This window comes from Balaenoptera ricei, chromosome 11, assembly GCF_028023285.1.
Source record: "Balaenoptera ricei isolate mBalRic1 chromosome 11, mBalRic1.hap2, whole genome shotgun sequence".
NCBI lineage: Eukaryota > Metazoa > Chordata > Mammalia > Artiodactyla > Balaenopteridae > Balaenoptera > Balaenoptera ricei.
Genome location: NC_082649.1, coordinates 40,490,473 through 40,508,785, shown reverse-complemented (window position 1 = coordinate 40,508,785; position 18,313 = coordinate 40,490,473). Strand labels below are relative to the sequence as shown.

Below are 18,313 nucleotides of genomic sequence, written 5' to 3'. Positions count from 1 at the left end.
CCAACTGCAATACTCTTTAGTTCTCAGGGAGATTAGCACATTTGACGATTCTTCATGGATTACTTCTATTCATACTCCTTTAAGGATTAATCTAGTCATCTGGAAACAGTAAACTGTCTTGATGATCTCCATGTGAACCAACCCTTGCCCCAATAACATTATCTTTATCAATCATTCTAATTTAAATTAAAAAAAAAAAATTCTTCGAAGAGCAAGATCAAGTCTCAAGGCTAAAAAAAGCAAAAATAAAAACAAAATATGTAACTGAAGTTTTGTCATCTGCCCCCAGAGATGGCTTTGCTTTCATTTCCTTGCACCCAAGAAGACAATACAGAACAAAATTTCAGCAATGCTAATTTTAATCTTTCTGAACCCAAATATATCCCCTTAGAATTCCTTGGGGGATTATGACTATGCCATTAAGCACTTTAAATACTGACTTTTCCAACTGCTTGATCTCTTCACGTTTCTGCCCAGACTCTGGGGTTGTAAAAAACTAAAAAAAATTTAGATAAAACAAAATTTCCCAGGGGCTTCCTTCCAGTCCAACTTCGTTCCCCCAAGGCTATTTATTTACTTATATGATCATTCTCTCTCCAGTGACTTTTTTTTTTTTAAGCTAATTTATTTATTTATTTATTTATTTATGGCTGTGTTGGGCCTTCGTTTCTGTGCGAAGGGCTTTTTCTAGCCGCGGCAAGTGGGGGCCACTCTTCATCGCGGTGCATGGGCCTCTCACCATCGCGGCCTCTCTTGTTGAGGAGCACAGGCTCCAGATGCACAGGCTCAGCAATTGTGGCTCACGGGCCCAGTCGCTCTGCTGCATGTGGGATCTTCCCAGACCAGGACTCGAACCCGTGTCCCCTGCATTGGCAGGCAGATTCTCAACCACTGCGCCACCAAGGAAGCCCCCAGTGACTTTATTTATTTATATTTTTTTGGCTGTGCCACACAGCACATGGGATTTCAGTTCCCCGACCAGGGATTGAACGCGTGTCCCTGCAGTGGAAGTGTGGAGTCCTAACCAACCAATCCATTACTCCAGTGGGGTTATTTAAAATAAGGAAAAAGGGGGGTGGGGAGGGAGGAGGAAGAGAGCTTTCCTTTAAAGAAGAATTTCAGCTTAAAAAAAAAAAAAAGAATTAGAGAATCACTGTTCTTCAGTCTCTGCTCTTATATCTGATTTGGTAAGGTTCAGCAGTAGATGCTAAAACTGTTAGTTGAAAGACTGCTGGGGGCTTCCCTGGTGGCACAGTGGTTAAGAATCCGCCTGCCAGTGCAGGGGACACGGGTTCAAGCTCTGGTCCGGGAAGATCCCACATGCCGCGGAGCAACTAAGCCCGTGTTCCACAACTACTGAGCCCGCGAGCCACAACTACTGAAGCCCGCATGCCTAGAGCCTGTGCTCCGCAACAAGAGAAGCCTCTGCGATGAGAAGCCGGCACACTGCCACGAAGAGTAGCCCCTGCTCTCCGCAACTAGAGAGAGTCCACACGTGTAGCAACAAAGACCCAACGCAGCCAAAAATAAATAAGTTAAAAAAAAAAAAGAAATGTTGGGTTGTTGGGAGATAAGAGACTCATATAGCCTGGAAGAACTGTTCAACAGATTACTTACCAATTTTGCTGCATAAGGAGAAATGTACTTCTACAATGGAGAGACTGTCAGTTATTACCTGATCAAACGTTTTATCACGAATGGCAAAGCAACCTGACATTATGTGCCTCATGACATTAAGTATTAGGAAGTACATGACATCACCTATGCAGCAACTTGTCAAAAATGCTTACCCTAAATCTAATCAAGCCTCTAGACGTGTGCTATTCAATATGGTAGCCACTATCCACATGTAGCTACTGAACTTAAAATATGCCTAGTATGATTAAGGAACTGAATTTTAAATTTTATTTAATTTTCATTAATTTAAATAGGCATATATGGCTAGTGGCTACCACACTGAACACTGCAGATATAGAACACTTCCATCACTTCAGAATATTCCACTGGACAACACTGCTCTAGACTAAGTTGCTGGAAATACAGAGGATAAGGAAATAAGTTAAAAGACACCTGGAAGAAACAATCAAACAAAACCATAATATGAGACATTCTATCAGACAATGATCCTGGACTCTTTTAAAAAGTCAGCATCATGGTGAGCAGGGTGTGAAAAGGCTGAGATTATGGTTCTATTTATTGTATAAATATATCTATATCATATAGCCTGAAAAGACATACCTCCAATTGTAATGTGTGAGGAAACAAACAGATATAATAGACATTTCAGGATAGTTGGGGACATTTGAATACGGAGTAAATATTAGACGATGTTATGGAATTATTATGAATTTTCTTAGGTGCGACAATGGTATATAGTTATGTAGGGGACTGGCCTTATCCTAAAGGGATGCATGCTAAATAAAGAACAGAACTTAGAGGTAGTGTGCCATGATAGCTACAACTTATTTTCAAATGGAATGGCAAAAAATAGGGTATGGATATAAACACAGAGAGATAAAGCAAATATGCAACAAGTCAACAGATATTGTACCTAGAAGAAGGTATACAGTGTTTGTTTCACTCTTTTAAAATATCACTTACATGTTTGTAAAATTTCTTAATTAAATAGTTGGAGAAAAAATAATCAGCCAAGGAACTATGGTAACATACCATCATCTTTGTACTGTCTGGCTTTTCATTCTGCTAGGAGCATGTATTACTTTTATAATCAGAAAAATGGTGAGCTGAAGTAGTCACCAGCTTAATTACTTAAGTAATCAAACTGGCTACACTAACAGCATCACTAAATGCTAGAGTGAGCACTTAAAAGCCCTCAGAATAAGAGTCCTGTTCAGATTATATTGTTTCTATTCTTAATATTAAAATTTTTACAAATAGCTCTAATGGAAATTCCTAGTCAAAAACACCTGTGTAGGACTTCCCTGGTGGTGCAGTGCCACCTGCCAATGCAGGGGACACGGGTTCAATCCCTGGTCCAGGAAGATCCTACATGCCGCAGAGCAACTAAGCCCATGCACCACAACTACTGAGCCTGCGCACCACAACTACTGAAGCCCATGCGCCTAGAGCCTGTGCTCCGCAACGAGAAGCCACTGCAATGAGAAGCCCACGCACTGCAATGAAGAGTAGCCCCCACTCGCCGCAACTAAAGAAACCCCATGCGCAGCAACGAAGACCCAACACAGCCAAAACTAAAATAAATAAATAAATAATAAACTTAAAAAAAAAAGCACCTGTGTATTTAAACAAGGTCAATAACATAAATATGTAATAACATTTTGAATAACACTTTTCATAAAGCCAAAAGTATCCATTAAGTATTTTTACAAAAGCCGAAATGACAGTCACTAAAAATTCTCAATCATTTTAAGGTTGACTCCAGAAGTCATCGTGGAAGTAACCTAGGAGTAGCCATTTACCATTTCGAGGCAGCCTAGGAGCAGAGAGGAGTGCTCCTCTGAAAGGAGAGAGAGGCCTCCCTTGCTCTGGGGCCAGAGTTGAATTACATTCTCGGTCATGTGAGCACAGAGCAAAAACTGAGCACAGGGATTATCACAGCTGCCTCAGCCAAGCCCTTCACTGAAGGCAGTGTCTATGCCAAGGTCTCCTTTCATCCCTGAACTGTAACTGAGAGGAAAGGCCCTTTCTAAGTTCTCAGCTGCCAGAAACAGGAGATTCAATACGGATTTACTTAAGGCCCTTTGCCAGAGATCCGCGGGATTCAATCTGTACTCTAACATAAAACGGCCTCACACCAACGGCCTTCCATCTAAGACATGGTATGTTTTCTCTGATCATTTTATATATTCAAAACGACTTTTTCTAAGGAAAAGCTCTTAACTTCTTTTGCTATATTTTTGTGTATATGCTTTTCTAGGACCACAGAATAAACATGTTGCCACACACAAACATGTATCCCTATGTTAGGTGAACAAAGGCTTTCCTGAAATGTTTTACCACTGAGCCACATTTCCCATTAAATTCTTAAAAAAGAATAAATTACCAGAATAAGATAATTAAATATAATGCATTAAGAGACATGATTCTTACATTTTATAATGCTTTGACCAAAGAAGCTAAAAATATCTATCTTTTTACCAAGTAAAAATAAAGACATGGTAGTACTTATAAAAACACCATTTTTCTTGGGGAAAGTGGCATCCATCATTGTTGTACTTCGTGGTTTCCGCCTGAAGACTTTCAGCGTAGGTGGCAAATGATAAGTGTTTAAGCTTATTTTCTTCCGAACTTTTTATTTTGAAAAATTTTAACCATAGAAAAATCCTCTGCCTATTTTTGAAGCAATTTTTTAGAATTTATTATTATTATTAATTTTTTGGCACGTGGCTTGTGGGATCCTAGTTCCCTGGCTGGTATTGAACCTGGGCCCCCTGCAGTGGAAGCAAAGAATCCAAATCACTGGACCACCAGGGAATTGCCTTAAATCAATTTTAAAGATAAATCTATAGGTGCATATAACATACATGTACATTATTATTAATAATTCATATTCACATGGTTTTAAAATTCCTTAAAAATTAAATAATAGAAATTCAGAAAATGCTACCTAAATAAAGCCTGCTTTTCAACAAACAAATGGGGTTGGTTTGTGATCTCTCTTGATTTACAGTAATTTACATCTGGATATATTTTCTCATATTAACATTTCTATTAAACAATGCAATATTCCCAAGGTTAAAAACCTTTATTTGCCTTCATTTATCATTTAGGAGACTAAAAAATAAAACTATCTTCTTCCAAGAGCTTGGAGCTTCTCAGTTTACAGTTCAAAATAAAGTAAAAATCTGCAAAACAGATCATCCACCTAATTAAGAACACATCTTTTGGTTGTTTTCCATTATGAGCCTTTTAGTATTACTACTGCTGTTGTTTTAATCTACTAGGCATATATTATTTGACTGACATTTTAAAAACGAATTTTAAAAATTAGTTACTTATGTTGAAAGATCAGGGGATCTCACATAAGAATCCAGCTTTCGGGGCTTCCCTGGTGGTGCAGTGGTTAAGAATCCCCCTGCCAATGCAGGGGACATGGGTTCGAGCCCTGGTCCGGGAAGACCCCACATGCCGCGGAGCAACTAAGCCCGTGTGCCACAACTATTGAGCCTGCGCTCTAGAGCCCGCGAGCCACAGCTACTGAAGCCCGCGGGCCTAGACCCCGTGCTCCGCAACAAGAGAAGCCACCGCAGTGAGAAGCCTGCTCACTGCAACAAAGAGTGGCCCCCGCTCACCGCAACTAGAGAAAGCTCGCGCGTAGCAACGAAGACCCAACGCAGCCAAAAATAAAATAAATTTATAAAAATATATATATATTAAAAAAAAAATCCAGCTTTCATGCTTCTCTTAAAACATCAGAGTCAAACTGCATCTTAATTGCCACATGAAAACTACCGGCTAGGCCTGAAGAGGACCGTCTCTGGTCTAGGGTAGGTTCTCCCCACTTTACCAGAGCTACACCCACCGTCAACTGCCTGACAGCTTCCCTACAAGCTTATGAGCTGGAGACCCCTGGTCTACATTATTTCTCCCTGTTTTATTTATCATGTTGAAATGACTGAAATTATTCTTAATATATTATGATATATATTTTGTGGTTAAAGTTCTAAATTAAAAAAAATTAATGTATTTCCCTAATAAATTCTGTGATACACTATCCCCACCTTCCATTCATAACTGTTTAGGCTGGGCCAAAAAGTAAAGATGAAAATACAACACAGTCACACAGAGCCTTCACTTTATTCTCCACTCCAAACAGAGTCAAACACTATGAGCTAAAAAAAGGCTGACAAAACTGTATTTCAAATTATTCCCAAGTAGTCACAGGCTTTTCTTTTTTTTTAATCTTTTTTTTTTTTCATTTTCATTTATTTATTTATGGCTGTGTTGGGTCTTCGTTTCTGTGCGAGGGCTTTCTCTAGTTACGGCAAGTGGGGGCCACTCTTCATCGCGGTGCGCAGGCCTCTCACTATCGCGGCCTCTTTTGTTGCGGAGCACAGGCTCCAGACGCGCAGGCTCAGTAATTGTGGCTTACGGGCCTAGTTGCTCCGCGGCACGTGGGATCTTCCTAGACCAGGGCTCGAACCCATGTCCCCTGCATTGACAGGCAGATTCTCAACCACTGCGCCACCAGGGAAGCTCAGTCACAGGCTTTTCAAATGTTCTACTTGTATATAACAAGAGACATGAAACACTGTTTCCCTGTCAGAGACAGTTCTGAGATACCAACGGGAGTCTTCTGGTTGCTATGTTACATAAAAAAGAGAGTACAACCTTTTTTTTTTTTTTTTTTTTTGCAGGGACAGGGAACACATAGTACAGGAATTGGGATAAGAAGATACAGATTTTAAAAATAAAGTTCACTATGGCATTTTCCATGTTCTTATCTGAAAATACAAATGAGATCAAGAAGGGTTACAATAAATTCTTGATAGGCTGACGTAAATAAGATTAGTAAGGCTAGGGATAATCAGGAAGCAGTTCTGGGCTCAAGGCAACCATGATCCTTGATACTATATTAAAGCATCTAGATGTTCAAAAAACTATCTTAAATGAAGGTGAATTCAGTCAAACATGCTGTGAAATGTTTACATAAGACAGTGTATCAAAAACTTGACGGAATTCCCCCCTGGCGGTCCAATGGTTAAGACACCACGCTTCCACTGCAGGCAGCGCAGGTTCAATCCCTGGTCGGGGAAATATAAGAAGCCACGAGCTGCGCGGCGAGGCCAAAACAAAACAAAAAAACCCAAAAACTAGAGGGAGGGCATCAAGGTACAGGGAAGTTTAAAGCGACATCACTGACTTGAAAAAATTTCCATGATGGTGAATTTATGTGGCAAAGCAACAGGTGGTAAGAGACAAAGGAGCAGCAGAGAAGTGTGATATTAGGACACAAGTGAGGAAGTCAGAGAACAAGTTCCTTTTTTTTTTTTTTAAAGCTAGGCCTATGTCACAGGTTAATTATCAGGCTGCCTACAAAAACTTTATAATTTATATGCTAGAAATGGATATGGATATGGACCTTGTCCAGACATGAGGCAGCAGATAAAAGGAACTGGCATTTGGCCACACTCTCAGTTATCACTGGCTACATTTCTCTAAAGGCAGAAGGTACCGATTTTTGTCACCCTTGAAGAGAATCCAGTTGAAGTTTGCACATAATTTTTTCCTGTTTCTGTTTTCAGATGTACTGTATCTTTGTGATAACATTCTTGGTTTGGCTGAGGTGAGAATGGATGAAAGAAATGGAAACATAACAGTTGAACAGAAGACAGAACAGTTTCAGATCCAGCTTCTCTTTCTTCCCTGTCAGCCAGCAGTTTTACCTTTCCCATTGAATTAGCAAGAAAGAACAGCTCTGAAAACCACACAAAGAAGTGCTTTTCTTTTTTATTACTGAGAGAGCATCACATGGCTGGCTCATACTAGCCTTTGCTAGAGATGCACTGTTACCAAGGCCCATGGCCAGTCCTGGGAGAAAGCCTCATCCCTTTGAGGGGTCACTACAACAGGACTTTAACTAGAAGCAGCTAAAAAATGGAAGCTAGTTTCCAAAAGGGAATATTTCAGCCCTTTAAAGATTTTGGTTTTTTTTTTTGATGTGGACCATTTTTAAAGTCTTTACTGAATTTTTTACAATATTGTTTCTGTTTTATGTTTTGGTTTTTTGGCCGAGAGGCACGTGGGATCTTAGCTCCCTGACTAGGGCTAGAACCCACACCCCCTGCATTGGAAGGTGAAGTCTTAACCACTGGACTGCCACGGAAGTTCAGCCCTTTAAATGTGACTGGTAATGTTTCAAGTGCTACAGATTTATCTGTTTCTGAGATTCAGCCAATATGCTAAAAGTTTTAAGCTGGGTTGAACAAAGCTTCAGAACAGGTTGAGTTTTATGGTATCTGGGACTGACAATGCCATGATAAACTACTTAATAACCTCATTCCATCCACGTTTATACAGAAAATTTTTCTAGTAACAAATATATGTTCAATGTAGAAAACTTGATAATCTAAGAGCTAACCCAAAGATAACCACTGTGAACATCTGATGGGCATTCTTTCAAAGCATTAGGAGTGTGGGTGCTAAGACTAGATGTTCTGGATTCAAATCTTACCTTGAGCACTTGAGCACATTTAGCTGGGCACAATTTGTCCTGGCGTGCCAGGACAAATTACTTGATCTCACTGAATCTCAACCCATAAAATGTAGATAATAACAGTTCCTACCTCATTGGATCTGGTGAGGAAATGAGGCGACATATGCAAAACCCTTAAACACAGCTTGGCACATAGTAAGTGTACAAGTAGTGTTATCTGTTCTTTCTGTACAAATAGACACACATATTTCTTCCCCACTAAATGGTTTTCTGTCATAAATACTGTTTCATAACCTGCTTTGATCACTTAGGAATGTGCTGCAAATATTTTCCTGTGTTATTAAATATCTTTTTACTACATACACAGGACCATTGGTACAGCTGCTGCAGGCAGTACTTAAGCACAGGCTGTCATGTTTTATAGCACATGACCTTGCCACTCTGAGCTCAGTTAGAGGAATAAGAAACCAGCAACTGATGCAAAGGTAAAGCAGACATCTTCAAAATGGCTAGAAACTGATGTGGCCTGGCAGCTCTAAAGGTTGTAAGTAGGCAAAACCAATCAAGTCCTCTCTTAGGAAGGCTGAATGTGAGATACACAGACAAAGTGAGTCAACAGACAGGTTAGTGATGCACAAGGGAGGAAAAACACCAAACAAAAAGTGGTAAGCTGGGACTTCCCTGGTGGCGCAGTGGTTGAGAATCTGCCTGCCAATTCAGGGGACACGGGTTCGAGCCCTGGTCCGGGAAGATCCCACATGCCGCGGAGCAACTAAGCCCATGCGCCACAACTACTGAGCCCACGTGCTACAACTACTGAACCTGCGCTCTAGAGCCTATGTGCCACAACTACTGAGCCCTCGCACCTAGAGCCCGTGCTCTGCAACAAGAGAAGCCACCGCTATGAGAAGCCCGTGCACCGCAATGAAGAGTAGCCCCCACTTGCTGCAACTAGAGAAAGCCCGCGTGCAGCAATGAAGACCCAACGCAGCCAAAAATAAATAAATAATATAAATTAAAAAAAAAAAAAAAAAAAGTGGTAAGCAGAAGCCGGGAGGCTAAGAAGACATTAGAAAGGCAGCGCTCCACAGTGGAAGAGGGGCTGGGCCTCTGGTATGGTGACCAGGCTCTTGAGCTACAGTGCGTTCCCACCATCCATCTACCCACTGCGAGCAAGGCCTGCCTGTGCTCTGTGACCTAAGTTTCCAGTTCTGCACAGTCTGGCTGGGCAGCTGCTGTGATACTGCCATATTCTTCTCCCTCAATTAACTGAGGGACCTGTAGATGTTATGTCTACTCCTGACAACCCAAAAGGGCCTACCTCAACTGCATTTATGTGGCTGCTCTAGCGGTCACGCCAAAAACTGCAACACTTATTTTGTTCAGCACTTGTTATGTGTTAAGCACTGGGGATTCAACAGTGAGCAAGAAAGAATGGTACCTGGCTACAAAGAGTGTAAAGTCTAGCACAGAAGACAACTAGACAAGTGATATGAATAAAACATGATAAATACGATGCTAGAAGTACAGACTGCAATGGAAACACATATGGAGAACAAGTCTGCAGGGAGGAATCATGAAGACTACATGGAGGAAGAGACCTTCAGGGTGAAGCACAAAGTTAGCCTAGTGTGCCAGATACTACAGATGGCTCACTCAGTACCCATCACCACCCACGTGGATTCCATGACCGCTAGCCAGCCTTGTGAAGTTACAGTCTCGACTGAGCTGCAGTGAACTGGATCGGCCTTTCCTAACAGGCCACCCCTGAGTCCTGGCCTCATTTAACAGGAAAGGTGAAGGAGACCAGACATATTTTATGATTTTGTAATGTTTAAAAGAATTTGGCCTATTAGATGGTAACCTCGACTCTGAAAGTATAACTGAATAACTTATTTCTGACTTGTGATTTTAAGTTGAAAATCTTAGTAAGTTTATATACATTATGGGAATATTTAATATTCATCTTATTTATAAGTTTAATACATGACATTCACAGGACTTTTTGCTGAAGAGCCTCATAAGATTTTCATTTTTTTAAAGTCAGACAACTGACATTCTTTAAAAAACAATCAAATTAATTAAATTTATAAATGTAATTTGAAACATCTAAAAGTCTTCAATGAACTGGCCTAGGCATTATCCAAAGGCCCCTTAAAAATGACATTATCCAAAGGCCCCTTAAAAATCTCCTATGCTTATAAATATAGCAATCAGATCTGCAAGCATTAGGAAAGAACAAAGTTTTTGAATGTGTGCTTTTAAAAAGTCATAACATTTTGAAAACATTTGAAAAACATTAAATAAACCCCTGAACAGTGGTTTCTGCTTCCAAAAGTTACCCTTCAAGGACAATAAAAAACATCTACTTACATCCTCTCTGATTTAAGTCTTATTCTCTGTTGATAGACGTGGAATTAGAAAAGCCACCCTCTCCATTTTATTTTGATGTAAGCCACGGAAATGTTTGTCTTTATAATGACACATTTCTCTAATTTATACTGTTTGTACGAATACTTGGTTTATTTGGTACCTTATTCTTTATCCTCTCAATAATGCTGGAATAAAGAACAGGGTATGGTATGACTCTCCAGTCAAGAGTAAAAACTTTGCTCAAAGTCAGGCAGGATTCTTCAGGGCTGAGAATGGCAGGCAGGGTTTAATTTCAAGCTTGGGATTCCCTTTAAGACAGGAGGTAGATAAGATATTGACCATATGAAAAGTATACTTTAATTATCTGTGCTGCATTGTTCACCTTCTCATGTCCCAACTCCACTTTATTCTCCACTCTATTCCCCCTTTTACCTACTGAAGGATGGTATGTAATTTCCAGGAAACAAAAGGGTAACCCTATATCCTTTTCAACTCCCTCACCGTACTTCCTATTGCAATCATCTAGTTTTCTACATCTTAGTTGCACTTATATAACCCAAGGACAATTCGACTGTAGCACTCAACGAAACAATAGTAACAACAACGGGTATAAGTTTTCCTGAGACAGATGCCAAATCCAAATGTGCTCTACAGAGGTAAAGCTGTCACACTTCCCCCAAAACTTCTAAACCAGGCAGCAAGTTTTGCCCAAGGTCTCTGAACTTTTTCCTTCCTCTCTATTCTAGAACCATCAGTCTATTTCAGGTCTTCCAACAACCTGTCTGAATCCACAGAGCCGCAATAACTCTGTCAAACATCACTTTTGCCTTAGGTGCCTCCGAACTCACAGAAGCCAACTGGATTGAAATCAAAATTATGTAGCTTAGGTCCACCAACTGGCCCTACCACACTTATTTGAATAGTCAAACCTTTGAGATCCTCCAGAAAGAACTCTGATAATTTCCAATTGGGGTATTTCTCCAGGACTTTTATGTTCCATCTGTCATAGAAGCATGTGTTAATTACTTTCTATTCACCCAGCTGTGTACTAGACACAAGAAGGGAGGACTGAAAATAGGAAATATAATCTTTGTCCTCAGAGGTTAAAATCTAGTTATAGATACCCAGATATATGATAAAATGAGAGTGGCACGAGTCATCATAAGTTTGCAGGACTTCAGAGCAAGGAAAGAATTCCTTGGATATTCCAAAGTAAAATTAGTCTAAGAAGACTTCAGCAAGGGCTTGACCAAAAAGAAATGCAGAATTTAGACTTTTTCTAAGCTCTACTTTATGTCCTTAGAATCAGTCTTAAGTCCCTTCTGGAACAAGGAAATGGATCGAAAAAGCCCTATGCAGCCAAGGCAAGTAAATGGGGGTGGTAAAATTTACACCACTGAGTTAGGACTCCTAAACGAGATTAGCATAAGCAGAGCAGAGCATGGTATTGCCACAAGAGGCTATGGAGAAACATTAGTTCCTTCCTCCTGGGTTTGAATTGCAACTTGTTTCTCAGTTTCCCCAACAAAATTGTAAGCCCTTGAAGTAAGGGAACCAAGATTTGACTTCTGACTGTTTATTCTAGAGTATCTAGTAAGATATACTGGGCATGGCCCAAGAACTCAATACATATATGTTGAATATCATGTGACCAAATAAAAAAGAAGATACTATTGTCTCTCAAGGTGCACCATTAACAACTTCTGGCTAACAGAACTATTGCTTTAGCCACTGCTCTATTGCCAGGACCCAGGGAGCACAGGAGAACAAGGGTTGCCTCCTCCTCACCCAAAGGTTAATGAGAATAAGCCATTAATACCAATACTGCTTACTCCTCTTATTTCTTAGGGCTGATGAACTATTTGATTCTTGATCTTCTGCCACAGGTAACAGAGGCAGTGTGGGAAGAGATCCATAGGAAATCACAAAGGACTGTCTGGTATAATCAGATACGGTCACTACTATGAGCCCTCCCCTTGCACAGAGTGCCTGATAAACATCACCATGTCACAACCTGATTGCCCCCTGAATCAAGGAGGCATGTGGTAACTGCTAAGTGCTTTCTTTCTGTGATCATGAGTCTGTTCATTCAGTGAGTGGTGATAAATTAAAGAACTACACAGACATGACAGGTTCATGATGACAAGGTACAGTCGTGCCCTTTGTTCACAATGCATACCTCCTCACAGACTTCACGGACTGCTGCCACATTGGGCTCCTCCTCGGGCTCCATGCCTCCTCCAGGGACAATCCATCGGTCTGGATGGCGACTACTGCTCACGAGTAGCACCTGAAAGTCACAGAGGTCACATGGGTAGTTAAAAACTCAAAAAGACACATTCATACAAATTCAGAGTTTAAACACCACAAAAAAATACCTAAGATCCATTCTTTGTTGATACCTCTCCAAATCACTTCTTGAAAAGTAGCTTTCATTTCTGTATGAAAAAGCAGACAATCTGCCTAGTAAAAGCAGAAGGGCATCTGAACCAGTGGCCATTATGTGTTCCCCCCTCAGACTTTCACTCAGTTGTCCAATCTATCCTCTCCTTTGTTCATTTCTCTAAAGCCCTTTGAACACACAGCTGACAAAGACACTCAAAAAAACACAAAAAACAAAGATTGTCACTGATGAGCCTGTGAGTGCTATGAAGAGCTGGCCTTGGCCCTAGTTGGCACCACTGTCCCAACTTTCCCTCCAAGGTTCTCACTCCTGTGTGCCCCAGTTCCTGCTCCATCAGATGGCCATAAGCCGATACTACACATCACCCTAAGCTCTAAGTATGCGCTGAGAACCTAGCTCTCTCACAGACATGAGGACTAGAAAGATTTCTTTTCGTCATTCTTTCAGCTGAGATAAAACTGGAATTCTTTTACTAGGAAACTTTATCAAGAAATGACATTTAATGGCCATCATTAAAATGTCTACAAATAATAAATGCTGGAGAGGATGTGGAGAAAAGGGAACCCTCTTAAACTGTTGGTGGGAATGTAAATTGGTGCAGCCACTATGGAAAACAGTATGGAGGTTCCTCAAAAAACTAAAAATAGTGTTGCCATATGATCCAGCAATCCCACTCCTGGACATACACCCAGACAAAACTAAAAAGATACATGCACCCCTATGTTCACAGCAGCACTATTTGCAATAGCCAAAACAAGGAAACAATCTAAATGTCCATCAACAGATGAATGGATAAAGAAGAGGTGGTACATATATATACGATGGAATACTACTCAGCCGTAAAAAAGAATGAAATAATGCTATTTGCAGCAACATGGATGGACCTAGAGATTATCATACTTAGCGAAGTAAGTCAGAAAGAAAGACAAATACCATATGATATCACCTATAGTGGAATCTCAAATGCGACCCAAATGAACATATCTATGAAACAGAAACAGACTCACAGACAGAGAGAACAGACTTGTGGTTGCCAAGGGCGGGGTGGTGGGGAGCAGTGGCAGAGGGAAGGATTGGGAGTTTGGGACTAGCAGATGCAAACTAGTATATATAGGATGGATAAACAACAAGGTCGTACTGTATAGCACAGGGAACTATATTCAATATCATGTGATAAACCATAATGAAAAAGAATATGAAAAAGAATATATATATAACTGAGTCATTTTGCTGTACAGCAGAAATTAACACAACATATGTAAGCAACTATACTGCAATAAAATTAATTTTAAAAAAAGAAATGAAAAGAAACCAAACCAACACAAAATATTGATACAGAATATAGGTTACTAATTCAAACTTAACCAGTATTGGAGTCATGGTTGAAATAAAATCTAGAATTTCCCTAGTTTCTTTTCCTTAACCCTCTCTAGCACAGATGCTAAATAAAGTTAGCTTTACTCCTCATTTGGAGGTAGCATTGGGTTGGCATTATTTCCAAAACTAAAGGAATCCTCAATTGCTCCCTAAACAATCACTTTCTGATGATATCTTTTGGGTCTCAGGCCCTATTCCAAACCGTATTCCCCACCCACCCCTCCACTCCCCAGCACTTAACTTCTACTCTGCAGTCATCTTTGTTGCCTGAAAGAATTCACTCCTTCCTCTCTGGCGCTCACAGATCCCACCACTAACTTCCAGTTACCTACCTTCCAGCATTCTCTCTCCCACTTAAGGTCTCTGCAACTATGAGCCCTTGGAAATTCTACCTTTTTCTTCATCTTTAATCCCTTTCCTTCTTGCCATGATAGATTCTCCTGATGCTCTTCTACAAAATCTATGATCTGCAGACTTAGAGGGGACCACAAGATATAAGAAGGAAATCCATGAATCCATATACAGTCACCAATATATAGCCCATGGACTGAGAAAATAATGTCTTAAACTTACAAACACTATTTTAAAAAAATATATATAAACTCTGATTTGATTAATACAACATGGAATAGCTTAAAATAATATAAAATCCACAGTAGTTTTAGGTTGGCGTGTATATATATTTAATCAAGGGATATTAAAAGTACTATGTGGGGGCTTCCCTGGTGGCGCAGTGGTTGAGAATCTGCCTGCTAATGCAGGGGACATGGGTTCGAGCCCTGGTCTGGGAGGATCCCACATGCCGCGGAGCAACTGGGCCCGTGAGCCACAACTACTGAGCCTGCGCATCTGGAGCCTGTGGGGAGGGGCTGCGTTAGTGAGAGGCCCGCGCACCGCGATGAAGAGTGGCTCCCGCACCACGATGAAGAGTGGCCCCCGCTTGCCGCAACTAGAGAAAGCCCTCGCACGAAACGAAGACCTAACACAGCTATAAATAAATAAATAAATAAATAAAAAGAGTAAAAAAAAAAAAAAAAAAAAAGTACTATGTGAGGGAATTCCCTGGCGGTCCAGTGGTTAGGACTCGGCACTTTCACTGCAGTGGCCTGGGTTCAATCCCTGGCTGAGGAACTAAGAGCCCACAAGCCAAGAGGTGCGGCCAAATAATTAATTTTTTATGTGGAGGTTTCATGAAATTATGCTTTTAAATAAGAGTCTTTGTTGGACTCCTACTTCATGCCATATATAAAAATTAACTCACAGTGGACCAACAACCTAAACGTAAGAGCTAAAACTATAAACAGGGGTAAATCTTAATGACCCTGGATTTGGTAACATAGGCCAAATTCTTAGACATGACAACAAAAGCCTGAGAAACAAAACCAAAACATTTTTGATAAATTAGACTTCATCAAAATTAAAAACTTCTGTGCATCGAAGGACATTATCAAGGATGTGAAAAGACAACCTACAGAATGGAAGAAAATATTTGCAAATCATCTGATAAGGGTCCAGTATCCAAAATATATAAAGAACTCGTACAACTCAAGGACAAAATGACAAACAGCATTTCTCCAAAGAAGATATACAAATAGCCAACAGGCACATGAAAAGATGATCAACACCATTAGTCACTAGAGAAGTACAAAGTAAAACCACCATGAGATACCACTTAACACCCACTAGAATGGTTACAATTTTTAAATAATAAGTACTGACAAGGATGTAGAGAAACAGGAACCTTCATACACTGCTGGTAGGAATGTAAAATAGTTTAGGCACTGTGGAAGTTAGGCTGTTCCTCAAAAAGTTAAACATAAAATTACCATATGATCTAGCAACTCCACTCCCAGGTATACGCCATACCCCAAAGAATTGAAAATGGGTACCCTAACACTTGGACACAAATGCTCCTAGCAGCATTATTCACAATAACCAAAAAGCACAAATAATTCAAATGTCCAACAACGGATGAATGGATAAACAAAACATGGCACATACATACAAGGATTAGTTTTCAGCCATAAAAAGGAACATAAATGTTATGCTTGAGAACATTATGGTAAGTGAAAGCCAGACTCAAAAAGTCACATATTGTATAATTCCACTTATATAAAATATGCAGAATAGGTAAATCCATAGAGACAGAAAGGAGATTGGTGGTTGCCAGGGACTGGAGGAAGGGAAGAATAGGGAGTAACTGCTTAATGGATACAGGTTTTATTTTGGAATGATGAAAATGTTTTGAAACTAGACATAAGTGGTGGTTGCTAAATGCCACGGACTTACTTTAAAATGGTTAATGTTATGTGAACTTCAGCTCAATAAAATAAAACTAGTTTTAAGATCACAGTAATTTTTTAAAAGCTAAAGTAGTCAGTGCCATCACTATCTTCTTCAGAGTCTACACTCCAGAGGAGTGGCCTCTCAGGTTACCCTTAGTTTTACTATATTAAATCATTTCCATAAAAGAAAAAGGGGATCACTGCCGTACCCATTCTCCTCGATAACTGTGGCCAATCTTACATTTTCAAAAATTCCTTATCAAAAGAAAAATAAACCCAAATATAATCATCTTTGTTAATTCAAGCCAAAAAGTTTTTTATAAGTCCTCCAAAGACTCTCTAGGCAATGGCATTTAAGTCATATCTATCTAATCTGTAAGGGAGATTCAAGAAGAAAAAGTAGAAAAATGGGTTAATCCTTCACTGATTTGCTATATAAATAACAACATGTAGTCTTTCTTCCTAGAGATTTCCCACTTCTTGGCAAAGTGTTTACCAGCCATTCTAAACCTAAGCATTTGCTTCAAAGGCTGACTAGGGCCATCCAATTAGGTTATAGTCCAAATGAAAGACCTTTAAAGGGACATCTCAAAGCTAAAGCAAAGAAAAGAAAACTTGTACCACAGAGTATAATTTAATTTCTAAATATCAGTAAATGTGAAATATTAATGAGTAAATCTAGCCAGTGTTATTGCTTTGTACATTCAAAGCATGACTATATGAGGTAAGACTACATATAACACTGCAGCTGGAGGAAGCGAGCTGCATTACTTTGTAGTCATACTTCAAAGCAAACACTATTACCAGCAAATAGTTCTTCTCCTCAGTAAGTTTCCTTGACAATCCATTGAAAATTTACTGCAAAAACCAAAACAAAATATTCTTTATTTTAGCCAGAGGGTTTACTCCCTCCTACCTTATAAAACAGTTAAGTGGTGTTCTGGTCAGTAAATTCTTATTCTGAAGCTTGATTTTTAAATACAAATTATCTAAAAAGAAATAAATGGCAAAGCTCCTAAGCGATTCTGAAAATGACACACTAAGAAAAAAAATTTGTCATTTATTCAGCAAATATTCATTAGGCATTACAATGAGCCAGGAACAGGAGATGCAGAGGTTAGAACTTCTGCAATTTTGAGGCAGATCAAACTGGGGGACTAGCCAACCAAGTGTATCAGACCTTTTGTGAAGCTCTTTTCATCAAGATAGGTGATATCCCTGCAGAGATGGATAAACGAACCCACAGAACACACCCATCCATATATGAACTCTTGGATTCATGACACAGGTGGTCCTCCTGGGACAACTTAGTATCCTCATGGACACAGAAAAATCATTATATTGATTAGGGACAAGGGTGTAGTGAAAAAATAAAGAAATGTGGGGAGAATTACATAAAGGGGTTCAGCTAAAACAGTAATGTTTTCTTTCTTTTTTCTTTTTCTTTTTTTTGCCTGCAGCACGCAGCTTGTGGGATCTTAGTTCCCCGACCAGGGACTGAACCCAGGCCACTGCAGTGAAAGCACCAAGTCATAACCACTGGACCGCCAGGGAATTCTCAGTAATTTTTAAATTAATTAATTAATTAATTTGGTTTTGTTGGGTCTTCGTTGCTGTGCACTGGCTTTTCTCTAGTTGCAGCGAGCAGGGGCTACTCTTCGTTGCAGTGCGTGGGCTTCTCGTTGCGGTGGCTTCTCTTGTTGCAGAGCACAGGCTCTAGGCTCACGGGCTTCAGTA

The 18,313-nt window shown here is 39.9% G+C and overlaps 1 protein-coding gene across 1 annotated transcript in view; it reads right to left on the bottom strand.

The window, feature by feature from the left end:
• The window catches only part of NUDT3 (nudix hydrolase 3), a 120,649-nt gene that overhangs the window by 38,573 nt on the left and 63,763 nt on the right, over positions 1-18,313 (bottom strand). The window contains exon 2 of the mRNA XM_059938900.1: positions 12,690-12,800. Coding sequence (XP_059794883.1) covers positions 12,690-12,800 — 111 coding nt within the window. The remainder of the gene's footprint in view (positions 1-12,689; positions 12,801-18,313) is intronic.